Raw genomic sequence first — 22376 nt, 5'->3', positions numbered from 1 at the left:
GGTGTAACACTTCCACTTCTGATGCAGCACAGATATGAGGATGCATCTTAAATACTTTTACTTGAGCTAAATTGAAAGTGTGTTGAATTCTAGCCTACAGGTACCCTTTCAGACATCTTTACATCTTCTATTTTTGCATCTAAAGTATAAAGCATTAACAACTCCTTGCATTAAAGCAGTTAGAATTAAACGTTTTCCCAAATTCACATTTAAGGGTATAAATAAATAAATAAATAAATAAATAAATAAATAAATAAATCTCAGAAAAAATTATATTTTCATGCTAATTAATTTTTTTCTCCTTGATTTGATGTGCACATGATGTCGGAGTAGCAGGGCTGTGTGTGGTTGTGCTGGAGCTGCTGTGTGTCTGATTCGCTGCATCTGAGTCCTCTGACTCTGCTCCCACAATTCAACAGGCAACAAAGGAAGAAAGGAAGAGGCCGAACGCTAGAAAGTGTTAGCCAACCTAGGCTTGAAGATGTCAACTTATTGTTTAATTCTGCTCGGCAATTTAAAGCTATATGTTTAGAGTAGCACAGGGTCCTGCCGTATAATCGCTTTGCGCTTTCTTTTTTGCGTGGGAGCCGACTGAAGGGAAGGTGATGGTAATGTTTTCGACAGAAAGCGCTAACAAAGCTAGCTGGCTCAGGTACTAAGCCTGTATAAGTCAAGCTAACATTAGCCAACAATCGTCAAGGAGCGAACCTTAAATGAAGGTGTTGTGCAAGGCGAATGCGTAAACCTTCGTGCTGTCTTGGCCATCAGTACAAGCAGAAGTGATCAGGTAAGAGGCTATATCGTGCGTGTTTACAATAAGTGGTTTCAGGTATTTACAAATGCACTTTTATTGTAAGCATGCTAACACTGGTCGTTAGCAAAATTTTATTATAGCATCTGAGCAACACAGCAGCTCTCACATTGGCATCGGATATGATCTCGGTTGGCTTTGTTTGTTGTTGTTGCTATTTCAAAAGCAATGGTAATCATTGTAACCATCGGTGTTGCAATATTGGCGTTATAGTGAAAGGCTAACAACCGGAGCTAAGCTACTTCCATGCTTTTGTGTCCGCAGGCCTATTCAGGTAAGGACAAATGTAGCTGAGGTTGGTCTGGTTATTTAAACCACTTTAAATGTTAATGTGCGTGATTGACGATGCACGTTTTCCTCTGGTAAATTCACATGTTAATCAGACGTGAACATTTCAAATGAGCTGGCTTTGTGTTGTTTTTGGTAGCATCCAATGAAAGGTGGTGGAAGTGGAACTTGACCCAGCCAACTGAGTCACCATTTTCCTGCTCATCATGGTGAGTAATCAGATTGCTGCTGTTTTTGGTTATCAGACATCTGTTCGTGTTTGAGGATCTTAAATTTGAAATATTTAGTGAATTAGATATTAAAACTGATGATATTGTTTGTGTGTGTGTGCTTGTTTGTTTGTTTTTTGGTTATGTACAACTTAAAAGAGAGAGTGGGAGACTGTGTTTAAGGGCCACAATAACCTCCTTCAGTGATTTATTTTTCTTTATGTGGTTCAAGGGCTTAAGTCAATATTATGAACATAATAAATAACAATCTCAGAGTGTGCTTTAAAAGTCAAACAAAGAATATCTTGCATGTTTTTTCTCTCACTACAGGGTTTAATGGCTCCACTGTGTGCATGACTTGTTTCATGTGGCCTGATGGGAGGACACGGTGGATAGTACTTTCATCAGGATACCAGGAGGGCCATCCCATGCCCTCATTTTGGAGGGCCTGTCAGAATGAAGAAGATAAGCCTTAAGACCATCCGCAAGTCACTCAGCATAAAGGGCAAAGAGGAGGGTGACTTTGTCATGCTCCAGCAGCCCTCAGTGACTGCAGAGTTTTCGAAGGATGAGTCACTTTTTGGGGGCTGCTACACCAAAGAGCTTTCTGCCTGTGATATTGCTAGCGAAGATGAAAAAGGGGGACAGAACAAGGGCCGCTCAAAGAGTGAGACTCTGATGGGATCGCTAAAGAGAAGGCTGTCTACCAAACAGAAGGCGAAAGTGAAAGGCGGCGCCTCGACCATAGGCTCGGTGGACGATGAAGACACCTTCTCATCTAATTCTGTCCCGATCAGCTTCAATGAGGTAAAAGCTCAGAGACCCCTTAGATCTGCATCCCTCCGGAGTCACCATTATAGCCCTTCTCCGTGGCCTCTGCGGTCTGTCAACTCTGATGATGCGTGCATCAAAATGGAGGTAAAAGTTAAAGCCATGGTTCACTCTCCTAGCCCAAGTCCCAACTTAAACGGTGTCCGGAAAGAATTTCATGATTTCCAGATGGAAGGGCTCCTTCAGGACCAAGCAGAGTCCTTAAAGAATCTCCAGCAACCGCAAAATGGTGAGCTGCATCTAAATATTGATGAAAATGATGTGCCTGTGGTGCTGGGGTTGACGCCCCAGGACTACATCCAGTACACAATGCCTTTAGATGAGGGAATGTATCCCGAAGGGTCTCACTCTTTCTGCCTGGAAGGTTCCTCTCCTATGGAGGTGGTGACAGAGGCAGACAATGGGTCCCTCCACACAGAGCAGGGACAGGAGGAGCATGAACTGGTGAATGGGATGCCTCCAGATATATTCATGGAGACCTCAGTCAATAGTATTCTTATTGGTTCTGCTGGCATGATGCTCCAAAACTCAAGAGTGGAGATGCCACCTCCCCTTTCTCCACTCCTGCCACCCATGACTAGTAATGGACATATTCCAAGGACATTTTCGGGCTTTAGCTCTGCAGACAGCCAGGTAGCTGAGAGAGTAAGACACCACCTCAACTTTGACCCAAATTCGGCTCCTGGGGTTAGTCGGGTATACGACTCAGTCCAGAGCAGCGGGCCCATGGTTGTGACCAGCCTGACAGAGGAGCTGAAGAAGCTTGCTAGGCAGGGCTGGTACTGGGGTCCCATCACACGCTGGGAGGCAGAGGAAAAGCTGGTCAACCTGGCCGATGGATCCTTTCTGGTCAGAGACAGCTCTGATGACAGATACCTGCTCAGCCTGAGTTTCAGATCGCAGAGCAAAACCCTCCACACCCGCATCGAACACTCCAACGGACGCTTCAGCTTCTACGAGCAGCCCGACGTGGAGGGACACACATCAATTGTTGACTTAATCGAACACTCTATCAAAGACTCAGAGAATGGGGCTTTTTGTTATTCCAGATCTCGCTTACCAGGATCTGCAACTTACCCCGTCAGACTAACCAACCCAGTATCTCGGTTTATGCAAGTGCGCTCCCTGCAGTACCTTTGCCGCTTTGTCATTAGGCAATACACAAGAATAGACCTTATCCAAAAACTGCCCTTACCTAACAAGATGAAAGATTATCTGCAGGAGAAGCACTACTGAGGATAGAGATGGTAATTTGCACTTTTGTGTTCAGTTAAGAGATTTACAAAAGGGGTTTACAGACAACTACAGTTTTGAGATGATTGGTTCTGGTGGCTCTTGATTTGTGTCCGTGTGACCCTGTCACTGTTCGGCCCTTCATTCCACTGTTCTGGGGTTTTTTGCAGGAGGCTCTACTTCCAGAAATGTAGGCCAGCACATAATCTATTGCAAAAACACAGCAGAGATATACAGCCAAGTAATCTCATCCGAATGCATCAAGTGCAGAAGCTGATGTTGGTTACATCTACAATAATCCAGCTGTGCAAGTGTAACCGTTTTTTGTTAGTTTTTTAAAAGAAATTATATTGGCGTTGAGACTGCGGAGTAGGGAAACGAATATTCCTCTAAAATTCTATCACTTGTTAAATTCAATCTGTAGTCGATATGAAGGATGATTCCAACATGGAACGGTATTTTTTAAGGTCTCTGCAGACTGACCAATTTGGCTCATCTTTTGCTGTTTTTTTTTTTTTTCTTTCACTTACAACACTCAGACTGCAAATGAGAACATTATGCATTTGTACTGTGCTGTTAGTCAAATAGAAAGGTAGGGCATCATCATATTTGCAACGACTGACCTATTATTCTGATTATAATCTTTCTTTTTGCAAATTTACAAACCTAACTCCTCATTCAGAGGATTAAGTTTCTCCGTGATGCGTTAACAGACCCTTTATTGGCGCGTGGCAGCGCTTATATGACCAATACTTAAGTGCTTCTGTCTTAATATGGGACCGACTTTACTTTTGGAGCTTGTCACACGGCTTGTTTTCAGCCGTACTGTTACACAGATAGGCATTTATAAACATGATTATCTGTTGATGAAAGGTTTACCTTTAGCATCCAGGATTTATGACTGTATAGCAAAAGATGTCCACAATCTGCCAGTCTGCCAGAGCCTTCAAACAGATCATTGAGAGACGTAGCTTTAAATTATATGGCTGCATGCAGCCATTATACATTGTGCAAGCCTAAAGGTACTGATAATGCTGGATTTTAATGTTGTGCTGTTTGTGGTAACAGCATAAAGTTTATGTATAAACCTTTTTAAAATATGCTAAAAGTGAAAAAAAAAATCTGCTTTGGGAATGTTACAAAAACTGCACCGCAGCTCAGGCCTAACAAGTTTGTCACTATGTGTAATGCTTTTATCTGCATGTTATAAAGGCTTTAAGACTGTCAATTAAAGGCACTGTAGAACTACACTAATTGAGAGAAGATGTCACAGTAAAAGGGGGGGAGAGATTTTTGGCTGTTATTAAAGCGCGACACTGAGTAAAAGGCTGTTAAATGCGCAGTTGCATTTACCTTGGGCAGTTTATATATAAACAAAATTGCCCTCAATTAACTTACGACTGGGGGGGTGCAAATAAACAAACAAACAAACAAAAAAAAAACAGGTCTTTAGTCAATTGACAATCTGAATGTAGGGATGGCTGTTTCTTAGTCTCTTAATGCCTGCAATGAGCTGGACACAGATCAAAAGAATCCTAAAACTGAGGACGCTTAGGTGAGCGGATTTCGGAAAGCCAGAGTTGAGTCCTCCTCGCCATCTCGGAGTGATGTCAGTGTTTCAGCATATGACAAAAGTTCAGTCACAGCTGCATGTTGTCATTAGTGTTACATGGGTTTTCAGGACATGTAAACAGAGGCGTAGAGTTTTTGTCATTGCTCAGTCACATTGTTCTCAGTCTCCACAGAACTGCACTACCCCACGGATTATCTCTCTACTGGGCTGTTTCTGCCAGAGTAAAGGGAAGAGCACACAGTATGCTACGCAAGTGCTTTATATGGATACTTGACAGGGAATTGTGCTTTCACATTATGAATGAGCATTTCTTTATTATTATTATTATTTTTTTGACATCAGTGTCCTTAAAAGTATTTGGAACAACGTTGGTAGGTCGTTAGCGCATAGTTCTAGATTGTTAGCTGGAAACGGTGGTGTCTGCGGAAGTTACTATGAATCTAGCACAGCAGAAATTAGATAGGAACTTTGAATGGTGTTGCATGTTTAAAAACGTAACCTTTTAAAGCTTTTGAGTTGTATAGGAATGAAGGATTTGGGTCGTGCGTTCGGCTGTGTCGAGAGATGTTTCTGTCACAAGCATTGGCTGGATATTCTTTGTACAAGAAATGTATTTTTCTTTCTTTTGGAATTCTTGATTTTTCTTCTTTCTTTGTTTTTTTTTGGTTATTTTGTTTTGTGACATTTGCCATCTGGGGGGATGTGGTTGTATAGAGGGAATGTGCGCTTGTTTGAGGTATCCATTTTTATCTGCCTGCAGACCATTTTCAGAAAGCATGGGAAGCATAAAAACTACATTGACACATTATTTGCACTTGAACATTTTTTATACTTGGATCCTCTCCTGCCTACAGATTTCCTTCAGCTGGTGTGTGTGTGAGTGTGTGTGTGTGTGTGAGTGTGAGTGTGTGTTTGGGTTTTTTTTTTTTCTTTTAATTTTAATGGTTAAATAGTCACATTTGTCCCTATGTGTTCATATAACTGTCAGATTAAAAAGAGTTTTTGTTGTCATATCTGTGGGATAAAAAGGGTAGTTCACCAGCATCATTTCAAAGCCTCTGTAAATGCTCATTGGCTGTCAAGGAATGGGATCACGGCATGAATGTTGATATTAATCATGTTTTCAGTGTGTTTGTGTTTCAGTTGAAATGTGAAAAAATAAAATGTTAGTCTTTTTTTCCCCATAATACTATGTTCTTTTAAATGTATTGCCATTAAAATGTTTAATCTGTTATCAAATTTTGACACGCAGGAGCCAGTTTCATACGGTATGCTGCTGTGATTTCTCGAAATACTAGTTTATTATTAAGCATTATTGCCTTCAAAGTTTGATTCCAGAGGTTGATGCTTGTTCAGACTGCTGACGCTTTTTGTAGTGAGAACAGCTGTTAAGCACTAAGCAAGCTTCGAGTTTTTGTTTGTTTTGTTGTTTTGTTTTGTTTTGTGCATCTCGGTGAGTGAAGGTAATTGTTTACAACATTACGTTTGGACATGCCCCTCCCTTTTATTTACCCTCTCTCACGTGAATATCTTGGTACAATTTGAAAACTCTTTGTTAGTTTTTTTTTTTTCTTTTAATGTGTTATACACATTTGTGCTGCTTATAGATATGATTGCCTTTCTTGTATTTAACAGTGTGGGCGGGGCGGGGGGCGGGGATAGAATGTCACCAATGTAGATGTATGTACACACAGTGACTTTGGTTTTCATCTTGGGAGAGCAAAGCAGATTTGTAGTCAAAGGAGAATTCGTAGCGATTAGTAAACCCTCTGTAGAATTACCAGTTCACTCCAGTTTACATTGGTTGTCAACTTTCCAAAATAGATGGTCTTTTTGTATTTTTCTTTTGGGAAAAAAATCAACAGTGATTTATTGCACATTTTGGATACAGTTCAAGAGTTTTTTGTATCTGCCAATTATAAATTATAAATAAAACTATATTCTAAAAAAAAAAGCGTCTTTTAAAGAGTTTTTTTATGGAAGGATGAAGCATGCTGATTTTGTTTTAAACCATACTTTGTTCCAGCGATGCACTCGATAAGAGCCGGGTCATGCGTGCAGCCGTGTTAATGGGTAAATCACGGAGGTCTTAAGGAGATTCATTCCACAGTGGGTGCAAATTGGCAGCTAATCCCAAAGCCCCGGTTTCCTAATTTACAAAGACAATGCAGGCGGTCTTTGAATACAACTGAGTGAAGCAGAGACTCTGGGGAAAGATTAACAGCAATGCTACCATCTTGCTTTAACTTCACTTTAAGTTGACTCTGGAGAAATACTGAGTGAGTTCTTGTGTTGTAAAGTGAGAGGAGAAGATGGGAGTGGGGTAATGGTGTCAGCTGTGGACTTGGATCTGCTGAAACATGGTTCGCATGATGATTAGGAGGTAGGCTTTGTTAACTGCTGTGTCTGACAGGCCTCTCTAGGCATTTGAGGTGAAGATACACAACTGTTTACTCTCACCGCCCGGTTCGGGATGATTTATTCATGGCGCACACTGGTGGTCGCATGTCATATAGTGATGCCTCCATCATAAAAGGACTCATCTCTGCCTTCCACTGTTACCTTTTTTTTTTTTTTTTTTTTTTTAAATTTGCAGTTTTTCAAACTGTTTATATTCAGAATATAGCGGGGGAGGTTTAACTTTGCTGGCAGAGTGCAGCCTGTCATATTGTGACACAGCATCTCAGCAGTTTTGTATTTGTCTGCAGACGTCACATTGGCCTCATTCACCTTGCTAACTCATACCCAGGAAGTTGCCTGCGTTTCCTCACTTTAGTGTACATCACTTTTGTGTGGCTGTTTTGAAGAAATGCTGTCACTTTTGTCATCGCTTATGCTGCTTCAGCATTTAACTCCTCTAAAGAAGCAATCCTGACACATCACATAAATGGAAATTTAAGTGTATTCTGTCCAACATACATAATCTACAGTTTATGTTCATGAAAGTCAATAATCACAGTTTGGTCTGGTGTAATGTGATCAGTGGGAGGAAATGAGCATTTGACACTGTGATTCATTTATAATTACACCCCCTTACAGAGAAATGAGCAGTTTAATTTTATAGCTAAATATAATGTATCAACAAAATCACAAAGGAATAAGGGAAATGAGTCTTAACGAGTCAACTTAATTATTAACAATTACCAAGGCAGCATTCGCAGTTAATTGCACCACTTTGTTGAGTAGTATACCAGGACTCCTAGTATACATCTTTAACTTGACCTCCATGAAAAAGTCCAAAGATCTATTAAAGGATGTGAGGAACAAGAGTGCCTATTTCCACAAGGCTCGAATGGACTATAAAAACACCAGAAAGTAGTTTGGTAAGAAAATTACAACTTTTGGCAGTTTGAACAGTTTGGAATGACCCCAGAACTGCATAGCAGGATTTCCTTAAAGATCTCAAATCACACTGGGTGTGTGATTTAATAAAACCGTTGGTAACCAATATAGTATAAATTCTTGCGGTGCCTATAAAGTAGCCAGGCTCAAGAAAGCCATTGTTCAGGCCCCTCTTAAGGTTACCAGTGAACCCTCAGAAGATCTGATGAGATTTGGGAGAATGTGATGTTGTTAGATGAGACTTAAATTGAGCTGTTTGGCATCAGTCTGTCTGCCAATCTGCCATGATTGGAGGGGAAAGTAAACCATCGCTACTGTCAAACATGGTGAAATCATTATGCTTTGGTGGTGTATTTCTGCCAAGGGTACAGTGCGATTGAATCCTTGGCAGAAATACACACTTCATGTAGAAATACACAAAACATTGAGGGAAAGGGCACTTGGCCAGGGTGCTTTGACTAATTTCACAAGGTGTGTATTTTCTTGATTGTTTTGTTGATAATTTATGTTTGATTAACAAGCAAATCCAAAATTGAAACAATAAACTGCTCATTTTTTCAAAGTGGTTGAAATTGAGAATTTACCAGGGGATCATATTTCCGGCATTAAAGAGAGTCCGCCTACATGCTTTTCTTCACCAACAAATATGTGTCTCTGTTTTCTATGCAAAGCAATTGGACTACAAAAGAATATCTCTGCTACGCAGAAAAAAACTGCATTCAAAAGTATTTTAGGAAATATGTTTATTGGCTTTCTTTTCATTGTGTATGAGTAAATTGACATCATTAGTATTTAAAAAGATACGTGGGAAACTACCACTAGCCATTTCTAGTTTACCTTGCTTAGCATGAAGGCTAGCTCAGGCAATCTCTAACAGCAAGTCTGCCTAACAGCATCTCTGATTTATGGAAGCCCGTTTCCGCCACAAAAAAAAAGAAAAAAAAGATCCATAACTCAAAATTTCGAGTAATTTTTTTCGAAATTTTGACTTATTAACTTGAAATTTTGAGAAAAGTTACGCGAAATTTCGAGTTAGCTCTGCCAATCAGTAATCTACATAGATAAACACTGGATCGCAACAAATCGGCGCTTTCGAGAGTACGTTTGGTGATAGTAACGCCATGTGATTCAGCTAGTAACACAAGGATTTCATCATTTTTGAAGCCACGCTGAAAACAATCAGCAATTTGTACATTTATGACTGGCTGTAATACTGGTAGCTTAGCTGTAGCATTTGTAGCTGAGGGCTTCAGCTTCTGGGTAACAAGGAAATGACGTCATTCACGTAGATTACTGATTGGCAGCACTAACTCGAAATTTCGAGTTACTTCTCTTAAAATTTCGAGTTAGTGAGTCAAAATTTCAAATTATTTTCTCAAAATTTGATGGATCCTTTTTTTTTTTTTTTTTTTTTTTTTAGTGGCAGAAACAGGCTTCCATACAGATTTTACTAAATAAGTAGATTTAGGAAAATATAGTTGCTGCACTAATGAATAGTGGAAACCTCACTCAGCTTACATTTAGCTGCCGGCCCCTTCAAGTGATAACCAAAGCGAACTCTGCAGGCTGTGCATGTTCATATACAGATTTCTGATGTCAGAGATTTCTTGTTTCTACCAAAAACCTGCTATACACTTTGTTTTGCTACAATGTTTCCTTGCAAAGGTGTGAAATGGTGAGCACGGGCGTTTGGTTGGTGCATTAGAGGCGCTGCCCACTCAGCAGCAGTTTGTATCTAAACTCTGCTATTTTAAAAAGGGATGGAAATAATAAGAGTTGGGTGATAATGCTCTAACACATGCAACTCCTTTGTTTTCAATAGATCAGTATTACAATTTATATCATTAAAATCATTATTTGTTGACTTGCCTTTGACTATGCTAACCTCTAGCACCAGCTGGAGTCTAATATCAGGATCCCTTACTGACTTTTTTGATTCTTGAGTGAAATTTTTTAATCCCCAAACTAAAATATGTTTGTTGCATTTCTCTTTTGGCACAAAAGTGCTCATTTGTGAGCCTTTTTTTCCCTTCTTCTTTTCTGTGTGGTTCTTAGTTTGAAACTGTTTACTCTGGAGACTCCATCCATCAAGTGTCTGCTGTCTCAGATTGATGATGCGCTCCTGCCATCTGGTGCACTGCGTGGTGCACCCATTTTTCACCTACAAACAGGGATGATGTTGACAGCTTGAATTAGCCAGCAAACATATATATCGCTTTAAATTGTCATGCCAGGAGAGCATCAGTAGGTCTAGCTTGTAATGATAAAGCTGAGGTTACCTGCTGGCTACAGATGTCTTTCAGCTCAGAGTGAAAGGTTCAGCTCTATTAATGCTTGTCATCTCATGCCAGCAGTGCCATACACCACTGAGACCCTCTCCTTCCCCATCTATCATACATTAGGCGCCTCTGAACCCCAATTAGCCCTGTTAGAGACAGGACTGCCTTCATCATTAGCAGGTCTCCACTGAAACAACAGCTCATCGTGCTATTCACTGTGATCATTCTTCACAGTTTCCAATGTACTCGTGGAGGGTATGTTTGCTGAATTTGGCCTGGAAACTACCACTCTGGGTGTCTCACACTGTATGCCTCTGGGTTGCCTTTCATCACCATCCATTTCTAAAAGCAGTGTGTCTCCCAACCAAGCTGAATTTAACAAACAAAGTGGTTCAAATGGTGAAGATTGGAGTCACCAGCTCAAGTCACTGTTACAGACAGGCGCAAGAACTCTGAATTCTTGAGAAGCGAGCATGGTTAATGACCAGAAAATGGCTATTCCAGATGGCCCCAGCTCCAGGGTGTAAGCAAAGAAGCTGGCCACTTTGATATTTGATTGATAATCTTTCACCATTCGACACTCACAAAGTAATCCCTTTTGTTAGACTCTTTCATGCATCACATATTATGTGATAAAAAATGCTATTTTCTTATCACTATTATGCTGTTCTGTGAGATATTGTCTGGCAGCAGGAAGAAATGTAAATCAGCTACCTGCGAATCCTATAAACTATCTTTCAGAAAGACATTGTTACAATTTCAGTGGCATAGCCACACTGACATTGACTAGTGAGAATATTAATAATATGCAGGAATTGTGTGTTTATGTGCATTTCGTGCTAGTATCTAATGCGCGGTTTCCAGCACTGACTGAAGGCCAAGGGGAGTCATAACACAGTCATAATTATGTCATTAAAAAGAGTGACATCTGGAAGTTGAGGGGCATCGAGCAGCACAGAGTCACACCTCTTTCTCTCCTTTGCCCCCCGTGACACTGACAATGCACTCTCATTCCATCCAACAATCTGCCCATCCTTCAGCTGGGAGCTGTGTGTGTGTGTGTGTGTGTGTGTGTGTGTGTGCCTGGGGCTGCGGTGTGGTGTTGGGAGGGGTGTGGGGCTTGAGGGTGGGAGAACAGGTGGCAGCCACCAGGAAATGGATGGGGAATGTTTTGAATGGGAAACTTGCCTCCATTCCTCATGGAGTACCTGGGTGTCTGCCCTTCACCAGTGGTCCAAGAGGCACAGCGAGGACGGGAGAGATGAAATGAGAACAGGTGGTGGTTTGTTGCTTAACGAGGAATGGAGTTCCCCTGTAGGTCTGCGAAAGCACAGCCAATAGAGCGCTATGGACTTTGCCTTCGCAGCAGGAACCCTGCTGCTCGCAGGTCCCAGCGGATCGCAGACTGTATCCAGAACAGGAGAGCTTTACAAATGAAGCTTAACTCACGTGAGTTTGGCAGCTGCAAATTACAAATTTACCAAAAGACAAAAAGTCCACCGGCAGAACAAAATGAACAATGTGTAATTAATGACATACCTGCCTCCAATCTGTTTTTGGTCAAGGGCCAGGCTGCCATCATTTCCTACTTTGATTGAATTGCAGTCGCACTCCCAACTATTTGAACTGCCCCAGTCCCTAAAGTGCTTCATGCTCCCGCAACTGAGATGTTGCATGGCAATTAACAGCTCCCCGACCTCTGAGTGTGCATTAGTCAGCGGGACCCCGCCCTCCTCTGCAGCCAGCCCGCTAATATCCCAGCCCCAGCTCAACTCTAACGTGTCAGCTACAGTACCTCAGGAAGCTTCTGAACCCTCTGGTGTTGATGAGCTCATTCTCTCAGTTCGCCACACCTCTGGTGTAGCATCTGCTTTGTAACTGTCAAACAAAGCCTGAGCTCATTGTAGCTGTAATAAAAGAAACCCAACTGTTTTTGCATATGCAGCTATCAGTTCTTCCTCTTTTTTTAAAATAACATTTAACAGACAATTTAGCCAGAGTTGTAATTTCTCTTCCTACATATCATATTTTTTCAAGTAAAATGGGTATCCATCATTTTTACTCTACGTGACTGCGCAGCTCAAACATTTCATCTCCACAGTCACAGCTCCAAGGAGGCTGATGTGATCTAATCACTGAAATGTATGCTAATTGTGCTGTTTGACATCACTGGCTGAGATTCATCAAACTATCAAAAGTGACAAATTCTTTCGAGAGAGATGGAGGGGAGGAAACAAAGAGAGAAATCATCAGCGTGTTTTTATTTGTTCCACAAACTCTTTTCTCTCAGCACTTTATTAAATTGAGCATCCCCAGAATGCTTCCCAAAACTGTTTATGAGCTCTCTTAAGTGTTCGGGTATATATAGTAAGATTAGATTTTATTTTTTCATCCATTATGGTTTGATGCACTCCTATCGTGCTGTCTTTGCCAACCCTAAAGGTTTGAAATTTTAACAAGCTTGGCATCCTTAAAGCTTGATTACATTATCTCAGGAGCCATGCGTATCTGCAACGCACTACATTAAAAGCTACATCTCTGGAAATAGTAAACAAATGAATTAGGTGAGAGATGGATTTGTTATGGCAGCCTTGGCTCCCTCCTCAGTTCTGTAATCTATTGAAGTAGAAAGATATTTTGCTCAGGATGCCTGTGATACCATCACAGGTGATTTGCAGTTTGTCCCAAAGGACAGACTTGGTGTACTGGCATTGGTCTTTATAAAAGATAAAACAATTCTGAAAGCTTATAGGTGTGATGGATATCTACAACTGGTATCCAACCTAATGCTTCACATATGTAAACAGTTTTGGAAAATGTATGATGTGTATCTAGATGTTTAAAGTGACGTATCATGTTGTTTTAAAGGGATCCAAGCACCTTTAATGCAACAAATTTAATATTATATGCACTTGTCTGCCCTTTCATTAGGTACACCTATTCAATCGCTTGTTAATACACATATCTACTCAGGTGTCTCAATGAATTTAGCCATGTAGACAGGGTCAAGATGAGCCTCTGAAGTTCAATCAGAATGGGAAAGAAAGGTGATTTAAGTGACTTTGAATGTGCTGTGGTTGCTGGTGTCAAACGGGCTCGTCTGAGTATTTCTGAAACTGCTGATCGTCTGGGGTTTTCCTGCACAGCCATCTCTAGGGTTTACAGAGAACGGTCCAAAAAAGAGAAAATATCCAGTGACTGACAGTTCACAGGGAAAGAAAATGACTCGTTGATGAGGTCAGATGAGAATGGCCAGACCACATTGAGCTGATAGGAATACAACTAACTCCAGTTGCCACTTGCTACACACAAGGTATACAGAGCATCTATCAGTGCACAATACACTGAACCTTGAAGCAGATGGGCTACAGCAGCAGCAGGCCACACCGGGTGTCACTCCTGTTTGCTAAGAACAGAAATCTGAGGATGCAATTTGCACGGGTTCACCAAAATTGGACAATAGAGGGCTGGAAAAATGTTGTTGCTTTGATTTCTGCTGTGACATTCTGATGCTAGGGTCAGGATTTGCTGTTAACAACATGAAAGGTCGTTGGTGGTGCTGTAATGGATATTGTGTTTTCTTCACACACTTTGGCCCCGTTAGTGCCAAACTGGAAATTGTTTATATGCCACAGGCTAACTGTGTATAGTTGCTGACCAGCTTTTCTATCTGTTTTATGACCACAGTGTACCCATCTTCTGATGGCTGCTTCCAGCAGGATAATGTGCTATGTCACAAAGCTCAAATCAACCAAAGTGGTTTCTTGAACAAGACAATGAGTTCGCTGTACTCAAATGGCCTCCACAGTCACCAGATCTCAATCCAGGAGCAGCTTTGGGATTCACATCATGGATGTGCATCTGACAAATCTGCAACAACTGTGTGACGCCATCATGTCAAGACGGACAAAAATCTCTGAGGAACACTTCCAGCACCTTGATATGGAAAATTAGGGCCACTGAAAAAAAAAGAAAGATGATGTCCATATTTTTTCCCCCTTAGGATTCGAAGAAAAAAGACGTCCCCACTTTTTTTCTTTTTCCAGTGGCCCTAATCCCCTTCTGTACCTTGATGAATCTACACCATGAAGAATTACGATAGTTCTGAATGTAAAAGCCTAACCAGGTAGGCTTTTACATTCAGCAGGGTGTACCTAACAAAGTGGCTGATGAGTGTAAAATCTTTGCCGTCTAGGCTGGTAAGTTGGCTTTTGAAAAGAATTGCCGTGAAATTTTGTAGAACATTTATGATCTCCTGAAGAAGAATTTTCAGTCTTTAGAGACTTCCCAACTGCAGGTGAAGGTAATTACTCAGAATAGACATTAATCCTGTAAATTCAATACAACATTGTATCAGGACGGTGCTAGAAACAAGAAATGCATGAAATATATGAAATATATCAAGCCAACATAATGATGTGACTGTTTTTTAGCGATTTTGTTACAACAATTCTTTAAAATATAGTCTATATACTCTGTGTACACAGCGTGCCCCCTGATAGAGAACATCAGAGGAACGAGCTCTAACATTGACATAAATCTGAACCAGCACAGGGATAGCTGGCTTGAACGTGGACCTGGAGGGAAGTCCTTTAAAAATAGATTTAAACTGAAGGGATTGTGGGGAACAGAGGCTCGTGTCTACCACTTGTAGATATAATGCAGAACGAGTGCATTTCCCAAGATAAAATCGTATTATTTACATCTCCTTTTTGGCCAATAATAAAATCCAATAGGAGCATTGAACAAAAAATGTTTTATGAGCTAGCATGTGGTTTCACTTTACAATATCAAGCCTAAAGAGTTAGTAGAGGGAATCCTAATCATGACATGGGCCATTAAAGTCAGCTAACAGCCTCCTCAGTGGCTATATCAGTTAATCTTACTGACGTTGTCTTGAGTCTCTCTTTGTCAGTCTGCCCATCCTTTCTACACCTAAGATCCCTGCAGCATTGTAGGCTCGGCTTGAAATCCTTCAATCCCATTACATTTTGTAAGCTGTCTTTGCCTGAACAGGACAAGTCAAATAAACCTGAATTTGCCCTCTTGTCATCTTCCTGAAAGAAACAGTATCCCAACAAATGTCCCTTACGTACACCGTCAGCACCGCCATTTAAAAGTGCTTAATGAAACGTGGCATAGTAAATGAAATACTCATTCATAATTCAGGATAAGGTTTTTAATGGGTGACTCCCAGTCGCGTAATACATCGCCGCCTCAATTGTTTCCAGTTTGTAAATAATGTAATGCCGTCTTGATGAGTAAAAGTGGCCATGGGCCATGCAATCGTAATGAACTGTGGGAGCGGGCTCAAGCAGAACTGAAATAATTCTGTTTGAGGAGGACGGTTAAATATCCACAGCTGTCATTAAACAGATCTACAGGGATGTGCTTGGATAAAAGAATGTGTTTCTTTATTAATTCATCTCACAAACTGTCAAGAGCTCTAAAGACTCAGTGGTTTGTTTAACATGAGGATGCGAATGAAGAGAAAAGGGGTTGAGGTTTGATTAGAGGCAGTGTTTCCTAATGGCAGGATCGAGGACGTGTGTAATTATGCGAAGCAGAAAAATCATTTTTTATTTACGCATTTTAAAACTCAGCAAACCCCAGTATTAAATCTGCCCTTACATTACACGCGCCAATAGCCTAAAACATAGAAGGGCTCCACGGTAAACCTTCAAAACTTTATTAAACAACATTTAATATTATTATATTAGAAGCTCTTCATCGTTTTTGCTCAGGTCTGAAAGGTCAAAGCGCCTCTTGAATCAAAATCAAAACCACTACATGCACTGATTGAGCATGATGAGGCAAATGAGTGTTCCTGAAAAGGGCGCCTCAGTGCTTCTTGTTGAATAAGAGCCCTGAGAGACATCAAGTGGTCTTTGTGGTGTGTGATGTAACTTGTGAGTAGGAAAGGGAAAAAGTAAACACACACTGACAAACAAAAGAAATAAAGCACATTCACAGCCGATTTGGGTGTGTCCTGTGATACAGCCATGAATGAGGAGTACAATCACGTTTACGTGACTTAATTCCTCGAGGGACATCAAAGAACACTTTTTTTTTTTCAGTTAATGCGCCATTTTGACTAAGTAGCTTTAGTCCATGCATGTCCGCTCCTCCTACTGAAGTGTGCCATTCAGTCTGGAGTGTAAAAATCCTTCCAAATCCCCTCGAGAAAAACAGCAGCTTAAAGGGAGGCTAGTGTGCACTACCCTTGCTCCTCCGCTCTCTGTAAGACTATATTGGAGGACATGAATCACTTTTGTCATACAAGTTGTGAGCCATGAGGACATGAGTGGAAGGGACAGCAGGTTGTGACCCATGAGCAAGACTGGAGAATGATAATTCCTTTTTTTTTCAGTGACCTTTTGTTTTGATCGACAGGGACAGTTTGGGATACATACACCAGTTCGTTAGGCACCCACAGCCAGGCCATTAATGTGATGCACTGAATGGCTTCGCTAATGTGCATTTATTTTTCTATTTAATATCAAAAGAAAACAACAGATTTTTCAAATATGTTTTAAAAACTGCCCTTTATTCGTCTTCAAAAACACTCAGCCTGTCATGATTATTGCATTATCCTGTGTGACCTATAGATGTCCTTGTTCAGCAAGTGATTCTGTTTCGATCCTGCACTAAAAAAAAGAGTTCCCTCTGTTTCACAAAGTAAAAATATTACATCCATTCCAGAAAATATACTGACATAATATCACCCGGTTGCTTTCAAGCTGGCTGCGCGTCTCTTGTTTCTCTTCACGTCTCTCTTTTTCATTCTCCGGCGCTCTGGTTTTTATGTGGATTCCTTGCAGTTCTAAATAAAGATGTGTTGCAGAGGGAAGCCTTTTGGAAGCTGCAGTGCAGATTCATCTCCTCTGTAGCCTCTACAGAGGTTTCTGTAATTCAGCATCCGAGACACAAGTTGATCCAAGAGAGCGCAGGCAACTGAGTAGTTCTGCGGTTCACTCATTGTGAGAGCAGAAGTGTTTAATCATAATCCCTGGAGTGTTTTAGAATAATTGACCCAGACTGCATCTATTAAATTTAACTCGCGGGCATGATTAGTTATCATGATCAGTTATTATTTTCGCTGCGGCTCAGCAGATTGCTCTGAGGATTTTTTTTTGGTTGTTGTAACATTCTCAGTAGTTTCACAATTTCAATGTTCGTCTTATACATTTCACCGAATGCTCCTGGGTTGTTTTACAGGTGCATTTTGTCTTTTAAACATTCAACATCATTCTGTGACGTTTCAAATCCCCCGTTTGGAACTGATCACAACACGTGATAGACATTTCTCATTGCTGCAGGTGTTTTGGTGTATATTTGGGAACTCATTTTCCACCCTCAAAAATCCATTTTTATATATAAATATAAATATAAACCCTCGGCATAAACTCACATTTACAGGAGTAAATAAGCAGTATGTAAGGCTTTTGGATCTATGAATCACAAAGGTAAAAGACTGTCAGCTGCGGTGCTGCAGTGCCTAGATCTTAACGAGTGAGGAGACAAGAGGAATGTGGAGCAGACGTGGGTGGTATTTAAAACTACATATAAATAAATAAAAGGTGAAAATAAATAAATAAATCCTACCTACATCACTGAGCTGATAGCTATCTCTTGCGAGATGAATCCAAATAGAGCAAATGGAGGACAAGCTGCTTAATTTTCTCGGGTTAGCCTTGAATCTTTATATTGCTGCAATATTTCTATTCCGCCCATGTTTACTTATTTTAACCTGGTAGAATTATCATTCAGTTTGATTACACCTGCGACTCATATAGGCGCATGTTTATGTACAACGCGTCATGCGAAGAAGAAGAGAGGATTTAACCGGTATCACCTTGATAGACGTTTGAGGGTTTTTTTCTTTCCTTAATCACATCGAAGAATGGATACTATGAATGCCAACCATTAAAGAGCACTTTTCAGCTTATTATTCAAATTGAGCTTTCAGAAATACAAAAGCACCCCAAAAGTATGGTGTTTTAAAGCCGCCATTGCCTGCCATTTCTGCAAGAACAGGAAAGAGCTTTGTCATTGTTCATTTTTCAGGAATTACAGATTTCTTTTTTGTTATTTTTCAACAGAAGTGGATAACAGGAGCTGGTGTTCACCTGTACAGTTCAAGAGAATGTGCTTCACAGAGAGGCGAAAACTGGTGAAAGAATACCGTCAAGTGTCAAATTAGTGCCACAAAGCAACAAAAAGGATAATTCATATCTCTTCAGCCGTCTTTCCCTTTCCAACCAGTGAAGCTGGTTTGCAACTGCACAGGTAAACCCCTCCTAATAAAGATGACATGATTAAATTAGGTTGGTAAGCCTGCAAATCCGGTATAGCACTCCTAATGTCCTTTCTTCTACTACAACCCTCTGCAAACTGTGCCTTTTAATTTCACCCATATCTTTCAATAAGTTTCCGTGAAAACTGTTACCTTACTGGAAAAGGTGTGGCCTCACAAGCGGTATGCAGAGAAAACACAGGGGCTACAGCATTAAATTAAAAGTCAAGCTACTTCTAGATGTCCCCTGTAATTTGTTCTTTTTTAAAGCAGCCACAATGCATCTAAAATAGCAATGGATCACATGTGAAAGGTGCCATTTAGAACATGTTCGGTGAATTCCCCTCCCTGGCTACATTGTTAGCTTTTTGCTCTTTGAAATCCTGCCACACACGTTAGCGATTAGCTAAGCTTTCACTTTAAAGTTAAAGAAGGCATTTATCAGTGACACAACAACAAATAAAGACAAAAGCAATGTTCTTTAAATAAGAAGTTATTTGCCAACAAATTTGCCTTACCTTAAAAAGTGTTGTGTTAGTACCCCCTAATTTCATAATTTAGAAATACAGTTTCATTGTTTGTTTTTCAGGCTGTTTTGTCAGTGTGGCCCATGAACATGAACTTTGCCCTTAAGCTCCAGGAGAAAGTAAGGATGTAAAATATTGATCGCAACACCATTGTTGATTCCAGAGTGGTCAAACTGACAGCGTTACATCAATCCCCTATATCTCCCATAGGAAGCGTCTCTTTTGTTGTTGTTGTTTTTGTTACTTCCCTCCATGCAACAGGGCAGAATGCAGGAAGAGCAACACTGCATTGCCTATGGAGCTCAAAGGGACACTTCAGCAGCACTTCAGCCACATCAGTCCTGGAATCATGGTCCTCAGGACAGTCTCTTTACCGCCTGTATTGCAGACTGATTTACTCACTGCAACAACAAGAAAACTTACATGTATGAGATACTGTTATATTTCTAAGGTTTATATTTCACACAAATGACTCAAACTTCAAGTTTTCTGTAGTTTCACTAATTTTCAGATTCAAACATTTCTAATGGGTTATGCATACAAGCTTCAAATAGCTCTCGATTTTCACTTTCACACAGTTTTATAACTCTTTCTACGCTCTGTATGTCAGTGGTAGTCCATAACCTTGATATGTTCCTATCAGGCTTACAGCTCTGGCTGTGAGCACAGAAGCCCCACTCACTTGCTGCACTAATCTTTAATTTGCATATGGGAGCCAATCAGAAGAAAGCTGGCTTAAAGGGAGTGAGACAGAAGCCTTATTGGCTTGTTTCAGGCAGTGGGATGAACTGAGAGCTTGCACCTTGTATTTTCATCATGCAAAGCTCTAAAGAGTCCAAAAAACAAATACATGGAGCTGAAAATGAGCACTAATCGTAATTATTAGACTATTTAATAATTAATTTTGAATTGGGAAATTCCACAGTTAAAAGTATTTAAGCCTATTTAGATGATGTTGTCTGTTATTTGGATCAGTCGTTAGATGAAGCTTTAATTTTGCTCCACCACTCATACTGCAAAAAGAAGCTCGTTATTCCACAATAAAGAAAGTTAAGGGAAACATCTGACATTTATATGGTAAAATTTTCGGAGCCTCCAGAATTCAGGTTTGTTCTGGTGACATGGTGCGATTGCATTTCTCATAGATGATTTGATTTTCAGCCAGGACTTAAAGAAGAATCCCCACCAACTGACTGCATCTCGGTGCCAGTTTCCCAGCAGGAGTGATATGCACTGAGCTGGGTTCTTATTTGTTCAGGTGTGGTGATAGACATCCAGTGAGAGCAAAGCAGAAGAGGAAAATAATAGGCCATATTCATCCAACTGGCACTGGGTTCCTTGGGGACAGGAAAAAGTAACCTAATTATAGTAGAAGATGTAGAATGTCATGCTGTTGTTATACGTAAGCTCACAGTATCATGATTCAGACATGCGGTTGTAATTTTTATTTGGCGATGGAAAAGAATAAAATTTGCAGAAAGCTTAAGCACCTACAAAAATATGTTGTTGACATTTTTATGGAGGATATCTGCTGCCTTCTTACTTTAGCTCTTGTAGTATAATCATCAACGACGGAGATGAAAAGCGTGTAATGATGCTTTTCATCTACAGAAGAGAAAACACCTTAGATATTTCAGGTGTTTCCAAAACGCTGTGGCATACAGTATGAAAGCAGCTTAAATCACTTCAAACAACAGCAACCACTTTTTTCTACCTACCTCTTCCTTCCTGTTACTCATCTTTGTCACTAACAACCCCGCTAATCCTTTGACCTGTGCAGAGTGTGCCACAGGAACGCAAGGTATTCTCCATGGTACCAGCTGGTGCACCACTTGCGCCTGTTTGATCCCTTGGCAGACTCCCATCCTGTTTAAAGTGTATTTTTAGGATATTATGTAGAAGTGATGTTGCCCACAGTAATGTTGGGAAGATGTGTCATCTTGCTTGTGCTAGTTGTCGTGTCACTTCTCATTAGTTTCTTCCAAAATCTTTGCAGAGACAAAAAAGAGAGTAAAGAAAAGGATTTTCCTGGTCAAGCTGTGTGCGGTTTTCCTGGGTTCACCATAAATGTGTAGGTCATGTTGATACATAAACAATTTTTTGCATTTAGGAGGACTGATACCACCCCCACATCTGTCCATCTATATTAAAGGTAAAGCCAGCAATTAGTTAGTTTTGGGTAAAAACTAGAAACAGCTATCTGGCTCTGCCCCAAACTACCCAAATCTGCCAGTTTCCACCTCCAAAGCTTGCTACTTAACAGTTTAATTCTTGTTTGGCTACACAGCTTGTGTAGCTGTCCCCTGGTTCGAGTCTTCATGCAAAGCTAATCCAACCAGCTGCTTGTTTAGCTTCAAACAGACATCAGAATGCTACCAGCCCTTTCCATTTAACTCAGCAAGAAAGCAAAGAAGCAGATCAAAATATCCAACTTTTGATTGAGGCTTCAGATAACGACATATTCAACTTCAACTTGAGGCCATTTTTTTTGTTACCCAAAATTGCTTTAGAAATTATGGAGTGCTAAGCTGTCAATTAACACTAGCAAGCTTAGTTAGTAATCTGCATCCATAAAATGTACGAGTGCAACGAACAGACACAAATACCTGCTAATTAGTGTTAGGTTCATTCCTTTAGTGCTACATTGGATCAGCTCAAAGGATCCTCTGCTCTGATCAGTTATTATGTTGCTAGCTGTGTCTGACTAAACGTGCGATCGTCAAACAGACAGAGGCAGACTAGCCGTAAATGAGCACGGAAGCCATTAAAAAAAATATTTTTTACTTTGACTTTGTGCCACGAAGTGTTATGACAGTCACCGATATGTAGCTTACCAAGAACATGAATGTGTAAGCTTTATTAGCAGGTAAACTGTTGTTTGATTTAAAATAACAAAAAGCACTAAAATAAGCCCTACAAAGGGACATGTGGATATTTTTAATACATCTAAGTAGGAACACTAGTTTTCTCTTCTTACGATCAGCAGC

The 22376-nt window shown here is 40.4% G+C and overlaps 1 protein-coding gene across 1 annotated transcript; it reads left to right on the top strand.

Annotated features, from left to right (window-relative positions):
- Positions 1–412: 412 nt before the first annotated feature.
- socs6a (suppressor of cytokine signaling 6a) lies at positions 413–6886 on the top strand. Its single transcript, XM_006794625.3, has 3 exons — positions 413–787; positions 1239–1308; positions 1639–6886. The coding sequence occupies exon 3, from the start codon at positions 1765–1767 to the stop codon at positions 3373–3375; it is 1611 nt and encodes a 536-aa protein (XP_006794688.1). The 5' UTR covers positions 413–787; positions 1239–1308; positions 1639–1764; the 3' UTR covers positions 3376–6886.
- The last annotated feature ends 15490 nt before the right edge of the window (positions 6887–22376 follow it).

Source organism: Neolamprologus brichardi, chromosome 9 (assembly GCF_056152115.1).
Source record: "Neolamprologus brichardi isolate AB-2024 chromosome 9, ASM5615211v1, whole genome shotgun sequence".
Taxonomy (NCBI): Eukaryota; Metazoa; Chordata; class Actinopteri; order Cichliformes; family Cichlidae; genus Neolamprologus; species Neolamprologus brichardi.
The sequence above is the reverse complement of the archived record's forward strand: the minus strand, read 5'-3'. Positions and strand labels throughout refer to the sequence as shown.